General features: G+C 35.2%; 1 protein-coding gene across 1 annotated transcript; it reads left to right on the top strand.

Annotated features, from left to right (window-relative positions):
- The first annotated feature begins 277 nt into the window (after positions 1-277).
- On the top strand, positions 278-26,111 carry LOC114529595 (serine/threonine-protein kinase BRSK2-like). The gene is made up of 23 exons (XM_028551410.1): positions 278-467; positions 660-754; positions 9,882-9,967; positions 10,716-10,794; positions 11,852-11,913; positions 14,338-14,422; positions 15,040-15,074; positions 15,466-15,499; positions 15,605-15,673; positions 16,258-16,305; positions 17,451-17,549; positions 17,703-17,737; positions 18,228-18,383; positions 18,840-18,958; positions 19,925-19,985; positions 20,941-21,021; positions 21,363-21,493; positions 21,948-21,999; positions 22,478-22,544; positions 22,992-23,063; positions 24,225-24,291; positions 24,523-24,639; positions 24,840-26,111. The coding sequence occupies exons 1-23, from the start codon at positions 398-400 to the stop codon at positions 25,088-25,090; spliced, it is 1,971 nt and encodes a 656-aa protein (XP_028407211.1). The 5' UTR covers positions 278-397; the 3' UTR covers positions 25,091-26,111.
- The last annotated feature ends 102 nt before the right edge of the window (positions 26,112-26,213 follow it).

Consider the following 26,213-nt stretch of genomic DNA (forward strand, 5'->3'; position numbering starts at 1 on the left):
CCTACGCCTATGGAAGTTTCCCGAGTTCGGCACATTCCCCGGCTTTCCTCGGCGCTCCACTGACACTACTCTGACATGTTTTTAATGAAGCTCTTAAATTTTTTGAGTGAAACCCATAACCCATTGTTTGCTGCTGTTTCCCAGCCTTTTAGTGAATTTAATGCTCCATGTTTTTCCCACGCGTGTTGCGGGAAGTGGAAATACGTCACGACCGGAAATACAAAACTTTGTATTCGGACCGGACGTGAATTCAAATTTTCAGATGTTTTCAAGCAAATTTGCCTTTGTGTTGCCATTATCGACTGTTTATATTTCGATAATAGTTCACAATACAACAATCTCAATATATAAATTTGCGTGGATGATTATTGTTGAAATATAGCAGAGTTTTCCTGCAATGGACCACCAAAGGCAGAGGACGATTGGGCCTTACTTTCTGAATCAAACTTTGGGGAAAGGCCAGACAGGTACTTTTATTTTTTTAGTACATTTTGTACTGTTGTACCCATATTTTGCTGAGAGGAGACGGCTTTTGTATCAATATTGCAGTTCAGCCACACAAACCTTACAAACCAAAGGATAATTTTGTATAAGTATCTGAAAAAAAACTCATAAGCATATCAAATCTATTTTGAAATTTGTTTTGTTAAATATTCCAGGGATAGTTCGGCTGGGTATACATTGTACGACGAAGGAAAAAGTCGCCGTTAAGATTATAGACCGGACAAAATTAAGTCCCCAAATATTATCAAAGGTAAGAATAGAACCTAGCTATTTAGAAGATACGGATGTGTTAATTTTGCAATTTTGCGAACGGTTTGTAATTAGGCGTAATACTTATATACAACAGCTGTGTTTTTTAAATATAATCTAGAATCTCGTTCTTTACTTCTTATTCCAAAAGCCTTTGTGCCTTTATTCACCAAAGGCTTTTTTCTTCAGCTCTAAAATGATATATCGCAAGTACCTTGCGGTTAATATGAAAATACAAATAATTATTGCAAGATATTGCGTGCAAGCTTTGCTAAAATTATATCTCAATCTAACCTGATGCCTTAATTAAGACATCTTGCAGCTCTGTCAATACGTTGTTCCCGAATATCATCTCGTGTTTTCAAAACTTTTGTTTTCGTTTACGAAGAACGTGCATTAGACGTTTGAAAGAAATGGATGCGTAGCTTTTAATTTCGCATAAAAGCAAGTGTGAATTTGTTTGCACTCTGCACCTGTAATGTAAATATTTACGGCATTAGCAGTAGCAGTCTTGAATTTTTGATTATACTCAAAATTGTAAACTTCCGTGAACTCAGGATGAGAACAATTGAAGCAATACAAGCTAACCTTTAACATCATTGATTTTCAAACAACTAACTTTTTGTAGTAAACTTTTAATTTTTTTCCGATTTAAGTGGAATACGTACATATTTAAATATTAATGGTCAGCCATTACATGCATCATCTTTTTTGAATATTGCAAAACAAGGTAAAATTGCATGTATGTTGTTGTATCCAAGTTCACCCTGCAGTTTCTAACTGCTGTTTTGTGTGGCTATTTAGACTAATTTTCTTTCTTAGCTTTTTTTCCCCACATTTATTTTTCATGCTTCAGGCCATTAGGGCACTACATATACATACTTTTTTCTATGGATTTGGGTCCCCCCACTCAAACTCCTTGTAATTACATTTTAGTGTATTTGGATAAAAAAATTAATAAGCATGCATATTCACATAATATGACAATCTAGCTGGCATTCTCACAGGTTGTATTTCACAGGCATTTTCCTTAATTTTCATTATATTGCTCGGCAACAGAGTTCTCTTGTGCTCCTCTCAGAGCTCTCATGTTCTTGCCCTCTTACAGCTGTTAATTGCTACCAATAGGAAAAGGTATAATGACCTAAATTCTGTCTACCTATACTGGCCTAATAAATTAACACTTTTAAAAATTGTAATATGACACTTGAAAAAGTTCAATGCCGTGAATATTTTATTGATTTAATGCAAGTTAGAATATTATAAGTATATCTAACTGCAATATTTTGCAGTTTGAAATGAGCAATTTGCCATGCTGAAATGTAGTCCTAATCCAAAACAAATTTCAATTTGCTATATATGCAGTAATGATATATAATTACACAGATGATATATTTGTGTGCATGCATGTGCATGCATGGATAGATTAATGCATGTGTTTATATATTTTCTAGCTAAAATAATTATAGTTCTGAGTCTGGCTAAAACTACATTTATGACTGAAACATTATCATGATATAATGCTATATCATATCAAAAAAATACATTTTCGCCTGTGAGTTAATGGCCGGCCGGTGTACTTATATATAAGCTATACCACTGCATGGCGAGAGGTGACATTCTATAGACAATTTAAATTTGTAGTCCTAGCAAGGAAGGGTACATGAAATTATCATATTGCAATTTTTTGAACTGTCAATGTAAGAGCTTTATTTTATATATACTCCCTGATTTTTCTTTGAATTAAAAAATAATTGTGATTGCTTAAAATTTTAAATATTAATTTACTATACAGTCTATTTATATTGTAATAATTAGATGTTGTGTGACAATTTTGATAGCAGGTTCATAAATTGAAATACTGGTAGTGCCGTAGTGATAATATAAACATGACTACTTAGTAGCCTTAGGCTGACGTCAAGCTGTAGGTCACACCAACTGTAACTCTTGCTGTATAATATACCCTTGGCTTGGCTACAGTATTAGATATGTTAAGATATCTTGCTTTGACACAAAACAAGTATTTACCGGCACAAAATGATAGGGTCACAAAACAATATATTTTGTAATGTTTTCAGTATATGGCATAATATTAATTACAGGGCAGATAAATTAGATTGATTTTATGAAGGTTCCTCATGCAGACCAGCCCAGAGAATCTAAACATGTTAAATGATGATATTTTTTGCAACATGCCAGGCAATTCTGGCATGTGTTTATAAAGATGTGCTATGCAACACCTGGAGAAGACTAAATTAAAATGAATTTATCGTCTGCTGAAATTCGTATTAAAAAACCTTTGAAATAACATGAGAAAATATTTGAAAAAATATGATGAAAAAATATAAATATTATGAGAAAATATATTAAAGAAAATATTTGGCCAGGCCATATTTGACGCGTTTTAGCTAGACGTCACTTCGTGTCTTGTTCATAACACCAAGCATTAGAATTAGTCGCAATAATTTACGAGATCTTAAGTTCAAGATTATTCTGATCGTGTGACATTGCCTTGAGTTATATCTTTGCTTATTCATTTTAAAACAAACTAAAATATTAGGAAAAATAGCTGTTATAACATAAAAAACCTTTTGGGCAAAGATCGACGATCTGACTGCTTAAGCCCAAGAGGCTATATTTGAAAATGAGTTAACGAATAAGCACTCCTGTCCACAAGTAAAATATTCTAGCGACCGCGGCCCTATCTAGCCTCGTTTCTAATTGTTGTAATGTTAAGCATGCTAAACATTCCATATATTGGGAATACATACTAGTTAATACTAGGTCATAATGTTTGTCAGTATGATAACTCTATGCTCGATTCTATTCCATTTTTTAATTAGCTGTGATATTTCTGGAGTAGAATAAAAAATTGCGAACTATATATAGATTCACACTCCATTACTGATGAGCCCAATGATAAGGTTTAAGGATCACAAACAACTTGATATATTTGCTATCAAAGGCTGCAAAGCTGAAAATTTTGTTATAACAAACCACCTGGCCGTGTCCCAAAATAGAAAAATTAAGAAAATTTTATTTAGAAAATTTTAAAATTTTATTTCACGTAATATAACATTTGCTTAGAATAATCCCTTGGCCCCTGCTGTATGTATGTTCATAACAAGCTTTTGTTTTTTAACAAAAAAAAGAAGTATCCGGCATTATTAGCTATATACACTTAATAGCGAAGCCAGCCTGACAAATTTATTCCGTTATAGTGTTATACTAATATCATGCAGTGTTGGCATAATTATGAAATCTATGCATTTCTAAAGAAATTAATTATAAAAACGTAAAATTCGGATTGAGGGACTAGATCGTCAGGCTGGCTACACCAATGAATATACTCTTAATACTAATTCTATCCCTAAACTAAACTTGATAGTGATAAGAACCGTAACATATTTAGTAGACATCTACCCCAATCTAAACATAATAATTTTATCTTGGTTGCTTAACAACTTCATTTACCCTAATGGCACGTAAAATTTTTATTGAAACATCCACAGGAAATGTCGGTTTTTCTTTATATACTGTTTCAGACCAGGGATTAATGTCAATTCTAAAATGACTCTCTTTTTGTTGAGTTTAAAAAGACGTGTTTGATAGCTTTTGCGAGGATTTGCCGCGTCGCGTCCGCTCGGTGTCGGCGGTACCTTTATACTGCACATGCACAAGATAAGATATATTTTGTATGTCAAAAATTGAAACCGCCTTGAATACGGTCTTACCTCGTAACTATAAAACATGCAGTCGAGGAGTTTATATAAAAGTTAAACCTATTCCAAATATTCGAAATCACAATATGACTTTTTGGAAATAGTTATGCATGTCAGCTACAGACTACAGGAATGACTAACCGAGGAGGCGGCCGAAGAGCGGGTGCCTGTCCCCACTCCTTAGCCGCTTTGTGCAGGGCGGGTGCATGAGGCGTTGAAAATTTTCCTTACCAAACAACTATGCATAACAAACAATAGAACTTTCCTTCTTTAGCCATTTCAAGCGCGGCTTAGCGCGCAATGGGTGACGGTAGTTGATTATAAATTTGAGTTGTGATTTCGCCATGTTCAGGAGCGATTTAGTTTAACAAGGAAGCAAAAAGAATCGGCAAGCTTTTCTTACAAACAAAATCGCTTCTAAGCAGAGTGATATCGCAACTCAAAGTTGCTTGATAATCGACTACCGTCACGCATGGCGCGCTTGAGAGCTAAAAGGGGAAAGGTAAATAAGAAAATTATCTTACAAATATGTTGACTTAGTTAAAGACATATACAATAGCCATTACTGATAGTCCTTAGACTAACCAGCGTATGCTCAAATCCCAATGACTAAATAATGCTGGCTCCATTTCGGAATGAATACAAGGTAGTAGGTTTGGAGTGCATCTTATAGTTCTGTCAAGCGTGAATGAAACCAGACGATTTCTGGTAGAAGGGAGCAGCGATACAGCCTCGTACCCAAGCGCTTTGGTGGAAACGTAAAGGTTATAAAGATTAAAACCACCTTAAAAAAGCACCCCGAGCACCCCCGCGCGCTCGCGCTTTCTTTGGTAACTGATCTCTATATAGTAGCTGAGTGCAACCGTTATAATCATTACAAAAAAAAGCGCCTGGGTAGAAGCCTGGCAGCGATAGCATTAAAAGACAGGACAGAATACGAACTTTTCGTGAGGTAGCACCATTCACTTTCATCATATTCACGAACGTTTCCTCTGTTTTGAATTAATATCATCCCACTTTTACCCCTCTTAAGAAAATTTTTTCCCTCCCCAACCCTCGCCCGCGTTTCTAATTTCGGCAGCAGCGGTCATCTTTAAAGGTCTAGCTAGCGCATTTGCATTCGAAGCCTCTGCGGAGGAGAAAGCTTTTTTACCCAGTCCTATATAACAACACTAATAATTTAAATAAATTAGCTTATATAGGTACACCACGTAAGTATTTAATACTGCAAGGCATTCGGTCCAATAACCCTGGCTTTCATTGCACTGATGAAGGCCCGGGTCGGAACGAAAGCTTTGCAGTATTAAACACTTACGTGGTGTACCTGCAAGCTAATTTACTTATTGATGTCACCATGCAAACATACAAGAATATTACTAATAATTCACTTATTTTCCTTTATTCCTGTGAGCTGCGATATTTATCTGTTCTATAGTGTACCCTTGTTTCCATATTTTGTTTACAGTTTGCTTTAAGCCCGTGCTGCACGATACAATTTTCCTTGCAATGTGATTTTACTTTTAGGAGATGTAAATTAGTGGCGAGTTTTCGAAATGCATGCATATATACGAAAACATTCGTGGAGTGTATAAACACGAAAAGGTCGCCAGATTCACATTTCTGAAAAATAGAATTGCATTGCAAGTTGCAAGTTAAATCCTTTTGTTTTTTCACAACGCGATTGCTTGTGGATATACGACCTATTTTATACTAATTATAGTTACTAATCTATATTTTGCATCGTAAAGTTATACCTTTTCTGTCAAGTCATGCCTTTTCTGTCAAGTCATGCCTTTTCTGTCAAGTCCTGCATTCCGTTTAAGCTTTCTCGCATTTCCCGCCGGGTGACGATGGAAATAAAACGAGGCTCAGGTTACTTTGCGCCATAAATCAAGTAGGGATTATCTTTTTATCAGTCTGATTAAAAAGTCGCTTTTTGAAGAGTCACGTCTCTTGAACAATTTCCTGTTACGCTTTTTTTTCGCTCTTTAAAAAAAATTTAATTATTTCGAGACTGTAATCCCTCTTCAATATTTTTTTATACATTAAAAACCGCGTAATTAAACCGGCTCGTGACAAGACTTAACAATTAACTCGCACAAATTGCCTGAATTATTTTGCAATGTAACTGGAAGCAGCAATCACTCGCCGAACTCGAAGGTCTCTCATAAAGCCCGTTTTCCACTGGCCAAATTTAGTCGCACGACGAAGCGATATGTGAAATCCAGTGATGTGATTGGCTTGCGAAAAAATTCGCCGCGAAAAAGTAGGATCGCTTCCTACTTTTTACCTGTTCGCGCGAACAAATTCGCCTGGTGGAGAACAGGCTTTAATCAGCACAAGAAAGAATTTCTGCTCCATGCTTTATATATGACGTTTCAGACGTGTCATGTGTCATGTAATGAATGGAAATATACTTAAGGCTGCTTTATACTTACGCATTTTTCATACGCACGTAAAAGTCTAAATCCTTATATATGTTATCTTTGAAAAAACTAAGTAAATAGACCAATTGCGAAACTTAGTAACCGCGCCTTCGCATAACATGGAAGCGAGGCTTATTATGCAAAAAACAATATTTGTATTTTTTGCCGTACAAAGCTATCCGCCGAGTTATATCCCGGTTTTCGCCTTTGGTTTACATATTTTTCGATACCTTTAAAGCTCGGTTTCATCGTTGTTATCATAGTTTTCAGGTGAGGGAGTTTTGCCTTTCATTTGAGGCGTTTTTGTGATGTTTTCATTAATTTTTTCGGCTGCTTTCGTCGGGGAAATATGGAAAAGACCGACACAAACTCAGGTAAAAATTCAGTTTTTTCCAAGCTATTTCGTCTCAAGTCTTGAAAATTTATTTCATTTTTCTTCCTCTTATTTGTGCAAAATTTGGCGATATATATTTGGTGCAAAATCTATGTTTTTGTGACAAGGATTATTGAAAAGTCACGGTCGAACCACCACCATGTTTACATTTCTCATTTAAATTATTTTACACCAATTTATCGATCGATAAGCTGTAATTTTACAGCAATTTTACAGCTCAGGAAAAATTAGAAGAACTCTGTTGACAGAAACAATCGGAGATAAAATATACAACGGAGTTTTTTGGTTTATTTTCCCTGTGTATATAGACTACAGTACATGTGATGTCATGCCGACTCAAAAGCAAAACAACTCTTCAACTTGGCACACATGCATGACATGGATAGTAAAATACTTATTACCAAGACATAATATCATTCTCTATTTTGAATTACCATTTAATATTTCTTTTCCCACAATGTCATACTATAAAGGTAGCCACAATGCGAGCAGCAGCGTTTTTTAAGATATGCCTTTACATGATGGCAAAGCCGAAAGCGAAAAAAATATACAACCCCGAAGTTCGGAAGTGTTTTCCGTTTTATAATGCGATGGTGAACGGAATCCTTTCCTTTTAAAGTATTCCTGGTTAACCCTTATTTAAAACATCTATTGCATGGTAGTAGATAGAAAGAATAGTGTTTTGTAGTGACACAAAATATACAGAACGTCAGATGCGTTCGAATTCGACTTTTAAATAAAATTCGGCTTTCATGTCGGTATGCAAGCCATGCATCGTCTGTACTTTTTTAAAACTAAATAAACAAAAACATTTCAGTTAGTTACTTTTTGCCATTTTCACAGTATTACTCTGGTATAAAGATAAAAAATATAGTGATATTTGTGAATAAATTTGAACCATTTCAGTCATTAGGTGTGAAATTATAAAATCTGACTGTCACTTTCATTTAGTTTTCAACAATTTTTGTCACAAAACATAGATTTTGCACCAAATATATATCGCCAAATTTTGCACAAATAAAAGGAAGAAAAATGAAATAAATTTTCAAGACTTGAGACGAAATAGTTTGGAAAAAACTGAATTTTTACCTGAGTTTGTGTCGGCCTTTTCCATATTTCCCCGACGAAAGCAGCCGAAAAAATTAATGAAAACATCACAAAAACGCCTCAAATGAAAGGCAAAACTCCCTCACCTTAAAACTATGATAACAACGATGAAACCGAGCTTTAAAGGTATCGAAAAATATGTAAACCAAAGGCGAAAACCGGGATATAACTCGGCGGATAGCTTTGTACGGCAAAAAATACAAATATTGTTTTTTGCATAATAAGCCTCGCTTCCATGTTATGCGAAGGCGCGGTTACTAAGTTTCGCAATTGGTCTATAAATCGAAAGAACTTAGATTTCCGCATATTTTAGTATGCACATATAAAAAACGCGTAAAGCCCGTTTTCCACTAGCCGAATTTATTCGCGCGATGCGAAGCGATATCTGAAATCCAGTGATGTGATTGGTTTGCGAAAAAATTCGCCGCGAAAAAGTAGAATCGCTTCCTACTTTGTATCTGTTCGCGCGAATAAATTCGCCTAGTGGAGAAGGGGCTTAAAGGCTGTTTTCCACTGCTCGTTTTTGATACGCACGTACACGCACGCAAGTCTAAATCGGCTTATACCTGTTACTAATGACCTAGATGTTAAATAATATAAATTTGAAACCATGCATTTAAAATTTTCCGTACGTGTACGTGCGTATAGAAAACGCGTAAGTGGAAAGCAGCTTTAAGGACTGCTTTTCACTGTCGGGTTTTTTGCACGTAAGTACACGCGGTAAAAGCTTAACATCTGAAACGGGCTTAAGATTCGCGTTTACGCGGCAAACGCCAAACCGCGTTTCGCAAACGAACTTTGGGTGTATCTCCGCTATCTTAATTAGGATATGCAACAGTTTAACTCATAAACGTTCATCATTAAGCTGGTGATATTCAGCGGTGATGTCAGTAAGCAACAGACCTTTTCAGCTTGTATGTAAATTGATCACATATTCTGAAATGGTTACATTTTATTGGCAAGCTGAAATGGTTTATAGGACAGTGCTGATGTATTTAGCAAAACTGTCTTTGCAGTATGTTTTTCACGTTTGCCGTATAAAATTCAGTGATTGAACGACTGCATATATAATCACAGCCATTTAAACATGAAATTTTACACGGCAAACAAACGTAAAAGACATACTGCAAAGCTGGATTTACCGCCGTTTGTTAAACACGCGAGCAAATTGCCATATTGCTTCTTTACACCACTTACTTCAAACAACCAGAGCTAAACAACACGTGAACAAACTCAAGAAAGATAAATTATGCAACGTAACGTAGAAATTAACAAGAATTTCGCTATGAGAATGTAGCCGCGAGCTCTAAGGAAATAGGAAAATTAGGTCCCCCCCCATGTTACAATCTTATTATCAGCTTCTTTTGAATTCATTGAAATAAAAATTACCGTATTCATTAAAAAGACGTTTACCGCAAAATACTGTCATATGTCAAGATACTGTCTTATTTCAAATACTTGTGATAAATTTCTTTTTAGGTTGAACGGGAAATCGCCATAATGAAGTTAATCGAACACCCACATGTTCTACGTCTGTACGACGTTTATGAAAACAACACGCATTTGTAAGTAAATTATATATCCTATCCATCCATCAGATAGTGTTTGTTCAGAATGTGTTGTTAGAATCGTACTCGTGGAAATCTATAGACAGATTTATATAGCATGAAGTGGTCGTGAATAAATAGCGTGATGAGGGTGTACGAAAAAAAACGGAACCTGCGTACACAATATATAATTATAGTTATTTGAAAAGATTCTTATACGTTTGGTTCGTTTTGTTTCCACTAACATTGTTACAGTACAAATTATACGAAAACCCAGAGGCAGAGAAATGCCAAGTTAATTTATTAAACCAGGGTGTCAAGGAATAAACTGATTACAATAAATGATGGTTTCAACGAATACGTAATTAACACGGGCTTCGTGTTTTTTTGGGACACCCATGCAGTTGATAGCTATAGACATGCCACGCGTACGCCATTTATTCGCCATTTTCACATCGTCTTTGACGTTCGTATTTTCAAACTAAGGGCTGCTTTCCGCCGTCACGTTTTTTGCACGTACGTACACGCACGTATATAAAAGCTTAAATCTTCTAAGTTGTTGTATAATTAATTTTTTGCCAGAAAAACACACCAAATCATCGGAATGCAACCCTATAAGCATCTATTCAAAAAACGCGACAGTGGAAAACAGCCCTATAAATCTGCATGCCTATGGAAAGTAAAACGTTATTATACCTAAAAGGATCGCATATTAAAATTGTATCATGCATGCATTCATGAATTTTTCTATATGTATTGACTATAGGTTTTTGATACTGGAATATGTCGGTGGTGGGGAATTATTTGATTATCTTGTAAAAAGAGGAAGGTTAACGATAAAGGAGGTATGTGAAAGTGTTTTTTATTTTCGTATGGGTGGTGCATGTGCAAGTTTCGTACGTCATCGTCGCCATGTTGGATTATTTTACGATTTTGACGTCAAACGCGGAAAGTCAGATGTTACACGAAATTTCATTTGCTCCACAAAACTATCGAGCCAATCAAATTTCGTGTAACATCAGACTTTCCGCGTTTGACGTCATTATGAAAAAGTTTTATTCAAATGTCCTGAAAATCTCTTTGTCTTAAAAGGCCTGATTCACACTAGCTCCTAATAATCGGGGATCCATTGTATTACTTTCCGATAGACAAAGCATTTTGCGCACCAGCGACCTCAGACAAAGATAATCCCAGATTCTTAGGACAAGTGTAAACCAGGCCTTGTTCAGTCTCACGGGAATAGTTGCACATCACCAAACAAAAGAATTAAGATCGTTTTTAAGAACTAAGAACTCGTGCATGTATACAGGGTGTCCCAAAAAAAAGCCCCCCCTATTGAAATGAAGCCTTTGTTGATTTGAATGCATGATCAACGCAGTAGTGTGTAAATAGCATAGTTATTAGGTTGAGGCATTCAAATAAAGCGTCTTGCTTTCAATTTGGTTTATCATAATATTAAGGCAATCAGATTCTAACAAAGGCTTGATTTCAATAGAAGGGACTTTTTTTTGGGACCCAAAAAAATGTCCCCTCTATTGAAATCAAGCTTTTGTTCGAATCTGATTGCCTTAATATTATGATAAACCCAATTGAAAGCAAGACGCTTTATTTGAATGCCTCAACCTAATAAATATGCTATTTACACACTACTGCGTTGATCATGCATTCAAATTCCAACAAAAGCTTCATTTCAATAGCGGGGACTTTTTTTTGGGACACCCTGTATATACTGCATGGAACCCTCGAAATTAGGACGAGACGATCACCTTTGCAGATTAAAAAATGATTGTATATACTTTTTTAACAAGCGTAATATGCTTCTATATTTGCATTTATACAATATATTAATATTTACATGTTATTGAGATTAGATTTTTTATGATTATTCTCTCTTCTTCAAAGGCTCGGAGATTTTTTACTCAGATAATCTCGGCGATGGACTTTTGTCACAAGCACTGTGTTTGGTATGTGTGAGCATGCATGCATGCATGGTTGCATTAATTTTGCGCTTCGAGTTAACGGACTTTTCCTCAGATTAATGTTTTACACTTGGACCATTAAATTTCAGACATAATTAAGCTAGCATTTGATAATTAAGCTAGCTAGCACCTTTGAAATTCAAAAAACGATAACGATTCAGTTCTATGCCTGATTTCCATTTAGTCTTAAGTGTCATGAACGTGTCAAGCTGGATGATGTGATAGAATATTTCTATATGTGTGTGCGGTCAACAATGACCGATTTCGATAAAAAATAAAGTGAAATTTACAACTGGACTATTTCTCATCGGTGAAAATGACTTGTTCACGACAATTATGAATAGGATCAGGCTTAACAGTGTTCAATTTAGAAGGCATTTGCCTTCAAAAGTTGATCATGCACTATATATGTACAGATTTCAATTTAGAGCTTTATATTTTGAACATCACACACTCGCTTTCAAAAACAAGTTACGCTTACACGAGGTGCGTTTAAAAAGATATAACAAAATATGAGATGGTTTTAAGGTATTGAAATAAGTCTTTATGAAGGCAAACAAGCACCGTATTGTTGGTCATACACGATTGTCTTGATCATATTCATTATACTCGCCTAATCTCAGCTAAGCCATATCACGAAGATCTTTCTTTTCCGGGGCGGTATCCACGCTTTTTAGGCAATCAAATTGCTCGCGGTCGACCGGTTTGCCCTATTCGGAGTGCTGAACCAGACCGCAGTCCGCATACGAATATTATCTCGATCTCCAACAAAAACTCCCCGAAACTTTTGAATACACGTTTGCTTTTACTAAACATTTTGCAAAATGCATGTCCTGAATTTTTCCAAAAAAACATGCTCAGAGGTGGCTCTTGCATATCTCTCTCGTTTTCGAATTAATAATTATCTATTTGCTACCTGTGGTGCAGTTAATTTTGGCTGTGTTTAGCATTATATTGTATTTTTTCTCAGGTGTACAGCTGCATGAACAGAAACTATAAAAAATTTATGCTACAATAAATTTTATTAAAAATGTTTATTAAAGTGCATATGCAACGAAATTTCACCCCTGATTTTTATAGTTGCACTATAAAGAAAACTTAAATTGACTGGATATCTACTTCTGTACCATTTTGTTAACTTTATTCATTATCAAGATATTTAACTTTGTGAGTTCTAACACATAACTAATCACATCACACTGCATGCATAAATTTAAGAGTTTAAATATAAAGTGGTATTTCAACTTAAAACACGATTCATCTTTTATAACCAGTTATAAATTCGCACCTGCATTGTATACAAGAGTAATTGTTGGATAATATTTCGGGTTGGGTAATTTTTCTGCGAGACAACTGTAATTTTCCAAAAAACTCGTTATTCAGTGTCATAGTTGTGTTATATAGATATCTTACAAAGTTCAATATCTTCAAAAGGAAGCAAGTATAACAAAATTCTGCAAAAAAAGTTAATATTCAGTCATTTTAAATTTTCTCTACATTGCAACCATGAAAATCAGGGGTGAAGTTTCGTTACATAGGCACTTTAATAAATGGTAATTTAGGTCTATTGCATATATTTCTTATAGTTTTTGTGCACGCAGCTGTTGGTCTTTACAACGAAACCATAAAACTAAACGGGAAAATTTTGTTGCACATTTCACTCAATTTGTTTCGATCGTGCTTCTTTGGGTTTGAAATTACTTTTGTTTTTGAGCTGCATGCATGTGATTGTAAATAAACAAATTCGTTCAGAAAAACATGGAAATAAAATCCCTGTTTGCGCTACACTTATATGGGACTGCGGATAAATTGGGTAGGAGGACCAATTTCATCGTATTCAGCCTTTGTATTGGTGCCAAAGCACGGATAAAAATTGAACACGGGTGCCAATTTTAGCAGTGACATGCCAATGAATTGAATGTAGTGTTGTAGACTATTACCTCGAAAAAAAGAGTATAGTGACTGGTGTGGTGTGGTGTTGTGTGGTTTGGTGTTGTGTGGTTTGGTGTGGTTTGGTGTGGTTTGGTGTGGTGTGTGGTGTGGTGTGGTGTGGTGTAAACTATTACCTCGAAAACAAGAGTGTAGTGACAGTATAGTGTAGTGTAGTGTAGTGTTGTAAACTATTACCTCAAAAACAAGAGTGCAGTGACACTAGTGTAGTGTAATGTTGTAAACTATTACCTCAAAAACAAGAGTGTAGTGAACGTAGTGTAGTGTAATGTTGTAAACTATTACCTCGAAAAGAAGAGTGTAGTGACAAAGAAGAGTGTAGTGACAGTAGTGTATAGTGTAGTGTTGGAAATCTGCATTGTAAAGCTTTCAATATAATTAACTGCCGTTATTAATGGAAGAGCAAAGACAATTCAAGTGTATGTTGCTAAATTTGAATGCTTTATTTCTTGCGTATAGTCACCGTGACCTGAAGCCTGAAAACCTTTTACTTGATGAAAAACATAATATAAAAGTCGCCGACTTTGGAATGGCATCATTGCAGGTGAGCTGACATATTAAATTGAATTTGGTTCATTTACAGGATTAGAGAATTGTGATGGTGCTATTTTGATTTACCAACCGAGCAAGCTGAAAAATTAGCTTTATATACACCATGCATGGTTCGCTAGACCATTACCTTTCCAACTGAGCTTCTATTGGTCAAGACAGTTCGGAATCCGTATTTCGGTGTCGTAAAGTTATAGTGATATGGCTCGAGTTACCAACTGGGCCAGCTGAATTGTAGTCAAGCTAATTTTTCAGATGGATTAGAGAATTGTACTAGACCCTAGAGACTAACGTCTGTATTCAAAAAGCTCACTCGCACGCTTACTCATTATGTGTGACATCTATAAATTTTGTTATTATACTGATCAAGGAGAACGCTCTTTCTAAACTGTTTTTCTCCCGCCAAAATTTCCGAAACCATTGGTTCTTTGAAATCTTCGCTGAAGCTAAATTTAAGTTAAACCAAAACGAAGCCAGCAATCTTGTCCAGTCAAGATTGAAAACTGAATAAGAGATTTTCAAATTTTGGTGGCCGGAAATCTGAATGACCTCGCTTTCGCGTTATTCGCAATATATGTTCAACATGTGCCATATTTTAAACATGTTCTTCAGGTTGGCGAAAATTTGATGTTGGAGACTAGTTGTGGGTAAGTATGATAATAATAAAGTATCGATATTGTAATGTTGGGTTAAACTGACATCTCTTCAAACATGTGAAATTTGTTTTTTGCTTAATAACTTCGACAAATGTGTTGTTATTTGACGAGTCAGCCTCGTACATGTGAAGGTACTTAGCATTAAACCTCAATGCCTTTAGTTGCTGTATGGAGATCAGTATAAGAAAATCGAGTTATTGGACCATCAAGATGACCCAAATTGCATGTTTTTTTTTGACTTCGCACATAATCGGCCTAAAAAACTAGACTAAATTATATCACTAGAAATTTAACCTAAGTTCTTCCCTGCATTTAATTTATTTTTTCATATTTCCCGAGTAGATGTATTCATGTATTGAAGATCTAAATTTTCCATTGTCAGGTCGCCACATTACGCCTGTCCTGAGGTGGTTAAGGTAATAATACGAACTTCCTATATAGCAGTGAAGTAGCTATTACCGCACAGATACATCGCCAATTTGTCGTCTATAACAACCGCACTTTTACACCATCATATGTAGGGGGTAAAATACGATGGTAGAAAAGCTGACATTTGGAGCTGTGGAGTGATTTTATATGCTCTTGTAGTGGTAAGCATGATAATGACCCGTAGAACTATATTTTTTAATTTCCCCATCCGTAAAGTCAATCGAATTTAACACAGCACCTAATTCAACGATTAAAACGTTGTTTCACTCAGTAATAAATTTTCTCAAAAAGATATTTGCTATTATATGGGAAATTAAGATAATTTCTTTTTGCAATAATCGCTTTACGCATTACCTATACTGCTTTAATCTTTTTAAAAATGTCTATCTTGGTTGTAATAACGATTATTAGTCCATTCCTAAGAGTAGCTGAATAGAGTGTACTTCTCGTTGTCTGCCTCTCCCAAACGAATCCCTCTGTTCACAAGATCCATTTCATGCACTTTCCTCGTATGAAGTGTAGTCTATTATTCATAAAGCAGTACTGCATTGGGCTTTAGTTAATTTGCTGATCAAATATTGGTTCAGTTCCCACGTAATATAGGCGTGTATACAGAGTTTCCAAGGCTAAGCCATGTTTTCTGCATCATTTTCGCTTCAGCAAATGACCAGGCATCGACCATGATAAGTACATACGCTCTACCTCATTCAGTAATTGTTTATAAAATGTGTTTTCTTATTCTTAGGGCGTTTTACCTTTTGACGACGACAATTTAAGACATTTATTAGAAAAGGTTTGTCCAAAAGTGGGATTTTTTCTATTTTAGGTGTTACTGATACGAAATAACTATAAAATTATAGTCGTAAATATATATTAGTAAGAGTATAATTTGTGATGGCATTTTAATAAGGTCAGTTCACACGATCCAATTTTGTCAGATCCAGTTCACTTCTGACGTATTGAACAACCTACCTTTTATTGATAAAGCAGTATGTAGTGGCTTTGCTTGATTTGCAAAATCAACATGCATTGTATAAAGGGAACAGACTCGTGTTAATTAACAAATCGTGTTAGTTGCAGTGCAAATTCGTATTTCTTCACCTACAAGAATTCGATTTTGTCGCATGTTTCGAACCATTCGACTGGCTGCCTGGGGCCGGTTGTTCGAAATGCGTTTAGCTTAAACGGTGGATAAGCCAAAGTTTAAAATTACTCTCATGCATCTTGTGAATGACTAAATCTGCAACTTATGCATTAAATATGTACTTCCATTGACAATTAAGCTATTTACATCGAAATATTTCAGCTCAGTTGTTCAATAAATAAATAGTTTTGCTTTCCATTTTGAACTTATCCACCGTTTAAGCTAAACGCCTTTCGAACAACCGGCCGCTGACAAAGATCAGTTCAGTGGTCTACCTTTTCGTTGAACGTTAGTGATAAAGGACTGATGTTTAGTTATTAGGTTCAGATAAACGAGACCTTTTTTGAATACATATACCGGCTGCAAGGTCCGAATAGAAAAATATTTTCTGCATGGAAGGTGGCAAAAACGACCCGAGGCCGCAGACCGAGTGGAAATATTTTTCTATCGGGACCGACTAAAACAGTAAATAACATATTTACTTTTTTACAAAATGCAGCGTTCGGTCGTATTACAATTGTGTAGTCAGACTGAGCAATGGCGAGAAAAACATTAACAATCAAAACCTCATTTGTTTAAATTATTAAATTCACTTCAAATTATCGTGATAATCATTTGGCCCGAATAAATTTTTAGAAAAACAAAACAAAACAAATACGCTTTCTGGACCGTGATCAGATATCGTAAAATTCCGCCCGCTGCTACAGCCAATGAGATTGCAGGAAAGGCTAAGATTACCCCGCTGCTGATTTGTAAAAAATAAAATGAATTTTCATTATTTTTTTCTTGATTAGGTTAAGAAAGGATCGTTCCGTATTCCAGATAATGTTCCTTCTGAATGCCATAATCTTATCAAAGAGATGATCAAGGTTGATCCAATTAGACGAATATCGGTGCGTAAATATATATTAATGATAAATTTATATCAAAACAGTGTTATAATCTCATTTTATAGGCTATAAGGTTTGCACACTAATTGTCCCTTTTGTGTTACGATTCACACGCCCTTGGTTATAATTGTTCATAGTATTTTTCTTTAATTGCAGATGAAGCAGATTTTGAACCATCCATTTTTAAAAAGGTGCGCTGGTTTAAATGACATTGTATATACTGCATGTACATGCAGTGGCTAAACAGAAATGTGTGTTGTGATATGTTGTGATGTGATGTAGCATCTGTATCCGACCATGCATGGTCCCAGAAGAATTTCAAGTCACATTAGAATTTCAAGTCACAACTTTTGGGGGGTCCTATAAAATGTTATAAATTTTATACCTTTTTTCTGAGAGTTGAAGAATCATTACTATACAATTATCTTTTGTCTAAAGAATGTGATATTTAAAGAATTTGATTTTAACTTAAAACGACACGGCTAAAATGGGTGCCCGTATCCAATTTTACTAGTGCTCAGGCTACCAAAACTAAGGCCGGGCACAGCTAAAATAGTCACTTGTGCCCAATTTAGCCGTGCTGTGTCAATAAATTGAGTGTAGTGTAAATGGGGCTTTAGAGTATTGCACCGTTCCAATTACATTAAATATATAATCTACATATTATATTTTGTTTTTTAGTATGGATATTCATGAACAACTTCCAGTACAAAGAGTTGTAAAAACGGAAGCGATATCTGGTCGTGACAACATTGATCCTGATGTTTTGGCTTCCATCAACAGCTTGGGATGTTTTCACGATAAAGAAAAATTAGTCGAGAAATTACTAAAAGAGGAGTGAGTAGCTATATAAGTTTTTTGGTCATGTTATCGAGAATATGGAGTGATGAAAAAGCTACCTTGGGATTCAGGGAAAGAATCTCCACGACTAAAAAAAAACAAGAAACTTTGTCTATGCGTTCACAACCAGAACCATAATATACGGCGTTATAACACAAAGGGAGCGTTCATACCAAAGGGTTATATTCATAAATCCTGATCGAGTCATGGAAGCCAGCCTTTAGTCGTGCTAAAAGCCAAATTAAGATTTCAAATAATTGTCCAGAATCGTTCCTATGCCTATACAGTTTAATATGCCTGTATAGTTGAACATGCATTGCCGTATATATATATTGTATTTAATTGCGTCATGTTGAGTATACAAATATTGAGAATAAAATGAGACTATGAAATTAAGGTAATGTATAGGTCATCTAATTTTAAATATCCTTCTTTGTTTTTTGTATTTCCTAGAGACAACATGGAGAAAGTAATATATTATCTTCTTCTTGAAAGAAAAGAGCGTCGACCATCCAGTGCTGATGTTGTCCCCAAGGCGATACGGCAAATGAAGGATCATGATCGTGTCTTAGGTGAGTTTCACTCGATCATAGATGTTTTAAAAAGCTATATATAGAGTAGGCAGTGAACAAAGAGGAACGCTAGAGGTATAATGGAGCGCAAACTCCAGTCTATAATACTCAGGCTGTGTTTTCATTGATTGTTAGCGTAGTAAAACTTACTGGATGCCGATTGGTCGAATGGAGTATAATTATTTTAATTGTACGGGGAACAGAAAGTCATAGCTCTAAACAAATTACTTCATGGTTAGCTCGTTTATATAATTTTGATATCCACTCGTCCTTCACAACTCGTGCATGAAAATCGTACGCACTACCCAACCATGAAGTAACCTGTATTTAGTTCTACTCAAATTTACTTATTCTGACATTACGAATCTGACATTCGCTCTTGGTAGCTTTCTCCGTAACTCAGGTAACTCCATAGCATAACTAGGCGATCAGAAATGGCGGGAAAGGCCTGGGACTAACTCTCAAATAATAAATTCCAATTTTCAGTTAACACACTTTTTCGCTTTATTTTGGTTCAAATTTATCACAAAATTTTGACTGGTTCTATAGTGAATAACAAAGGATATAATTGCAGAATGGATTTTTATTTCGACACACTTTCTGAGCGCTGATTTGCTAAAATATAAGCGCGAGATCACGCAGAATTCACCAGCAACGCCCTGGACGATTTCTGCCAGACGGCCAATAGTTGAATTTTAACAGCATATATACAAATTCTTTAGGATTTTCCATTTATACCAAAACCTCCTCTGATATGTATTTCAATCAAGGGAAATGCCAAAAATTAGATGTATATATTATACAGACAATTTTAATATAATTAGAAGCGATTTTCGATAGAAACGGCGTTAATTCTTTGAACAGTATAATATTTATTGCCATATAAACATGTTATAAGTATACAAATTGCTACCATTTCAAGAAAATTCATTTAACATGTATTCATGGCATCGAATTTTATTTTAGATCCTCCACGGAAACGAGTAGACTCGTGTGGCTCGCCTCGCTTGAATCGTTCTCGGGATAGGTAGGGTCTTAGTTCATGTTATTTCACTCTTAGGTTCATGGGGAGGAGGGAAGGTTGTTAGCTGTTCGCGCATACAAATTTGTTTAAGTCCTGTTTTCTTTATATATTTCATACGTCACAAGTGAATTGGATCCAACGAAATTGGATCGTGTGAACAGACTTTTAAATCAGCCTTTAGTAAAAACAAGCGTAACAGGATAAGCAAAATAATATATATTTATTGGTGGATTATTGCACTATTTGACTCAAGTCGTACATGTTTGTCATTATAATAAGCTTCACCGACTTCAATTATTCTTGCTTTCTTTACAACGATTCTTATTGTAAATTAACCATTACTTAAATAACATTTCATAGGCCTACGATTGCACATGCATGTACTAAGTGAATTATGTGCTACTACAGGGTGTATAAAAGAAAATTAGACAATTGTTGAAATGTCCATAAACTGAAAAATTTGCAAAATGTCTGAAGAACTTGTGTTAATATAGGTATTTTAGGATTTCTTCACTCTAACCACTGAAATTGAATGAAAAAATTTTGTACCGACGTTTAGGAAGGGTTATTTTCAAACACCACCTAAAACAAGTTTTGCGCACAAAAATGAACAGCTTCAATATTAAATCATTATCATAGACTGAAAGTTTGGTTAATGTTTTATAAACTATCAAAGTTCCAGAAAATTTGGTCGACAAACAAGTAATTAAATCCGCCGCACGGCCTCTGGAACTTTGACTTTCTTACTATGTTTAGTCTTTTCGGCATAATCTTTGTTTCACTTGGTAATAATTCATGCATTATTCATATTTTATATTAAACATGCGTTCAATCATTTGTGAGCTGCAAAATTTATCATTTGTCCAATTTTTTATACACCTTGTGGTCTATATAATGACAGTACACATGGATTATAATTCACCAACTTTAAAACTGATTCTTTTTTCTAATTCTGCAGCAGTGATATTCCTGATAATCCACGAAATCCACATATTCCTTTTCGACCACGTGCTGGTACGGATATAAGTTCGTTGAAAAGGTATTGCATTTGTGATTTAATCTTCTTGGAAGTATAGACCTTTATAAAGAATCTGCGTTATCTGCAAAAAAAACCACCATGCTTTCATTTCGCCAATGCGCTCATAATTTGGTTAATCACGAAACATCATCAGTCCCCAAACCACTTCACAGCGTATATTTGTAATGTAAACAAACTCTCTGATTGGTCTAAAACGTAATTCCCCCTTGTTCCCAATATATAAAATTCATCCAGTCGACTCTTATTGTAGAACATTATACTTGCCGAATCTACTATTTTAGACTAGCAATTTTGACCAGAGTTTTGTTATATATAAAAAAGTATTCGTTTTTTGTTTACAGCTATGCAGCAAGCCGCACTGCCAGCAATCCGGTAAAAAGTAAAACTCCACCTGGGAGCCCTTGGTGGTCAAAAATACCATGGAGGAAGAAGTCGTTAGAAGATAATCCACGTCAACGAAGTCCAGAACTATGTGAGTAATTTCGTGTGAAATTGTTGAAATAATAGACTACTTGAAAGTCGAAATGGCACCAATGGTACGAGTCTGCCCCAATTTTTTGGTTAGTTTTTTGAAATTTTATAAAACTGGCTTTGTTCGTGACTTGGTGCTATAAACGGAATGTAATTAATACTGGACTTTATTTTTTGGCACCCACTTCATTAATTGATATAATATTATTTTGTATGAAAGCAGATTCCTTTAAAAAAAAACCCTTTAAAAAAAACCCTTATAAATATTATAGCTACATATAGCCATTGCGTTGAGAACCTCAAGCTGTGATTCGCACTAAGCCTTATACCACTATTCGCTCGTTTTTACCTTAAACATGCAGGTATATTTGCCTTACGAAATGCATTCGAATCAAATGAGACTACATAAATTGGGTGAAACTTACCAAATTAATATCCAACTTGTATCAATTTAGCGCCTGGTGAGAAAGAGTACTTCCCCAACACTTCGCTGGATGTTTCTCCTAGGTATGGATAAATGATTACAAATCTATTTTCTACTGGACGAGGCCATTCCCAGAATTTTGGACGGTCATTATTTGGGGATAGCCGAATGAAGAGAATTAAATGGCTTTAAGGTGGCTTAATGCAATTTCTTCAAATCGATAAATGCTCATCCATACTTATAGCATTGGTGGTCACCGAACGCGATATAAACACGATTAAACCCAGCTTAGCGGCCATTTTGAAACGTCTCTCTTGCCATAGCAAAGGTTGCATGGCACCAGTTCTGAAAAGCTTTTAGTTCTTTATATGTTGCCTGTAGATATATGCACATATGGTATCCTTTAGCGAATTTACCTAAATATATAATTAATTTACCTAAATATATAATTAATTTACCTAAATAAAATATTTCAAGAAACTGTATGGAGCCAGCTTAAACGCAAATATCACTAAATTTTCCTAAACATGTTAAAATTGCTATATTGTTATTGTATTTCAGTGATGTGAAAAAATCATGGTTCGCTTACCTTCCATTAGGACATTCTCACTCACCAGATAAAGAAGAGGTAAATTTGAATATCGTTTCTCAAATACCATACTTTCAGACTCCGTTCTTGACGACGGTTTCGAGAGATGTTTACAATTACTGCCCCAGAATTCGAACGGCACTCGTCAAAGTCGATTATACAGCACAATTATTCAATTAATACCCAAAATAGCAAAAATAGTTGTTATGCGACCGTTATATTACGTTATATGGCTAAAAAACAATAAAAAGTCTTATTTTTAGATGATATATTTTTGTATTTTACTAAAAATTTGTACCTTCCGAAATTTATGCTATACATTTAATTCGTCCTATATACAAATGCATACTGTGACGTCATTGTGACGAAGATAGTCTTTGAAATTGAACTAATGCGAGATCATATGATTTTTGTAATATTTTGTTTGCAATTCACTGCGTAAATATCACGTATAAATGGTAACGTCGTATTTGTCTTTTATTCTAGCCATTCTTTATTTTAATCAAAGGAAAGCCGCTGGGTACCATCAAAGCGGACATTGTTCATGCATTTTTGACGGTGAGCAGATATATTAATTGTAAATAAAAATTGTCAATAAAAAATTATTGTATGAATGGCAGATGTATAAAAGAATCACGTGATAGTTTCTCAGAAGTATTTTGCCGCTTGGTAACAAGATACAGTGCATGATATATTCAGAAATTAACTCGCGACCTTCTTTACCGGTAATACGACCGAAGTCCTTTATTTTCATTATTTTGGGTTTAAGCCAGGTTCCCATTACGCCGTAATTGTCGTGAAGTGTTTTTCACCGATGAGAAATAGTCCGGATGAAAATTTGTCCTCATTTCTGCATATAATCAGTCTGCTTATGGTATTAAAATATGCTTTGAAGATATATCGTTCAGATTTTACAGAAATTTGTTTTGGCGAAATTTCATTCGGTCTCTTTGGTTATTTTTTATGTAGAATAGTAAATAATGTACCTTTTTACCAAACTTAGTCAATATTAATGCATTTTGATTGGATACTGAAAATGTAAACAGATTTGCTGATAGGTCTGAAAAATAGACTAATTCATGAAGATAGACTTTTTTATTTCTGCTTCGGTACAATGTTTGAGAGCATCCGCGAGAAACTACGTTACGGCGCATATATGGAAATCAGTAAACGACGGTTATGAGATAAAAATCTGACATGAATTCGACTTGATTTTTAATCCAAATGGTTGAAATTGCATGCTTAGTTATAGAACTCTCGCATTCTTTATTTCTCCGGAATATGACTGGAATGAGGGAAGAAATGTTTGAGGCACAATTGGCATTTCCAACAGGGAGGAATTTCATTTTAGACTAATCAGCAAATTTGTTTACATTTTCAGTGGCCCAATCAGAATGCAAAAATGTTGACCACTTCCTGTAAAAAGGAACATTATTTATCGTTTTACACGAAGTATAAAAAATGGAGGAATTCTGATTGGCTTAACCTGTAAAATGTAAACAAATTAGTTCCATACGAAATTCCTCCTTGTTTTCATTTCCATAATTCACAGTAGGCTTGAGTATTGATTTCGTAATAAGTCATTGAGTAATTTAAAGATAAGATTACCAAAAATCTTTATTTTTGGCATTCTTTATCGGTATAGGGTAACTTAAATCCCGTCAATAAACAATTGTCTTATTTTCCCACTTGAAGCCAGGCCTGTATTTTTTATTTCAGATACCAAATGTTACGCACCACGTCATATCATCCACCACATTCACAGCCGAATACGGAAAACACAAAGGTATCGTGATCAGACTGTGCGTTATCGTCTTCTAAAAAGCGGACACGGTACAGAGGTAGACATGTTAGGTCTATAGGGTGAACATCATGATATTGCATGGGGGTTCAAAACCGGTCAATAATCCCATACAACACAATAAACACTTGCTACCTTGGAAGACAATTGAACCAGAGATAGACATCTGTCCATCTTTCATCTATGCAATAATCATGAGGATTCTTTTAACTCAAGGTACATCCGTGTTCCGAAAATCCGCAAGGATTGATGTGAGCATCGAGAAATCCAACGACCCACAAGAATGCAAGGAAACGCAAAATGTTTACATCGTGAATGTGAAATTGATTTCGGGTATGTTTGCATTACTTCCCGCTTGACAGCTAGGTATAGAGAGTTTATTTACGAAGAAAATAATTTTTTACTTACTAGCATGTTTCTGTTGTTAAACACTTGATTTTAATAGAATTTTATATATAAATTTAAAGCGATCAATTTAAATCCTAATTTTATACACCTTTTATATTTACCTCTTATCTGTGCTGTATATTTAGGTTCCTCCCAAAAATTCAGAAAAATTTGTGAAAAACTCGAGGCCATTTTGCTTTCTTTTGGGCGCTCTCCGGAAAAGACTTACAAAAGAGGAAGTATTGGTGGTAGTTTCACTGAAACGGGCACAACAAGGAAAGAACTACAGCCAAGAATATCAGGCGCGTATGTTATATCAGACAATGAAAGTGAGGGAGAAGTTCTGGACTCCCCTGATAAGGAAAGTAAAAAAAATGAACAAACTATACAAATATGATGGTGAAACATCGCGCAATGTGCACAGGAATCATAACAAATAATTGATATATAGAATGCGTGCTCTTAATACTCACTCCACAAGATGGCGGATATTTCTGGTTCAGGGTTCTTTAGGGTAGGATGTCAGGTGTGGGTGTACAATGGCAATATGAATTGCCCTATGCGGAGAATTTATAAACCTGACAAACAAATTACATGACGACATGATAACTAAACATGCATTCTATATATCTATTATTTCTATAGGGTGGCATCGGATGTAAAGGCTGTTTTTCACCACATTCGCTTTGCCTGTCCGACCTTCGAATATCTGCGCATCCGTCCATTTCCCACTTTTTTTTTCGCGAAGCGATATCTGGTTTGGAAAATAATTCGCCGCGAAAAAGTATAATCGCTTCCAACTTTTTATGAGTTCGCACGAATAAATTCGTCTAGTGAATAAACTCCGACCACGCTGGTGAAGCCGACCTAATAGAAAGCCGCCTTTTATACATTTCACGGCCGTATAGAAAAATTTTCAAAGGCCGCTCAAGGCGAATGTAATGGAAAACAGCCTTTAAATATGCCTAACCTTCGAGGCGGACGTAATTAAGCCATTATTTAAGAATATCGCTATTAATATTAACGCCTGCTTTTAACATGCATGAAGTTTAAATTCAAGTTTAGTCGGATCTGACCATTATTAATAGAGGCAAGAAAATCATAGTTCACTCAGAGATCTAGACGCCGACTTTGGTCGGAACCTTTGATGTGCCTTCTACACCTCTCAATATTCTTTAATCCATTGTTCAACCGCCCTCTCACCTGGGTAAAGTCGCCACCCAACTCCCATTAATTGCAGTCGTCAGCCAAAGCTATTGAAATTGACAGATGTTAATATATTGTATTGTAAATAATAACAAAAGAATGACATGGTTTGTCGGCTTAATTTAATCAGGAAAGAACAAATATCTTATTTAAAGTTAATTAAAGTTGTACTTATTATATAGATGTATCATAAAAAAGTTTTCTTAGCTCTTTTTGGCAGATGTGTATATACTCTGATCCATATTCACTAAGAAACGTGATATAGGAATCAAAGCAGTGTCAATGTTTTTACATTGAATCAGGCATATTTCATA

Source organism: Dendronephthya gigantea, unplaced genomic scaffold (genome assembly GCF_004324835.1).
Source record: "Dendronephthya gigantea isolate DGI-Jeju-01 unplaced genomic scaffold, DenGig_1.0 000057F, whole genome shotgun sequence".
NCBI classification, from domain to species: Eukaryota; Metazoa; Cnidaria; class Anthozoa; order Malacalcyonacea; family Nephtheidae; genus Dendronephthya; species Dendronephthya gigantea.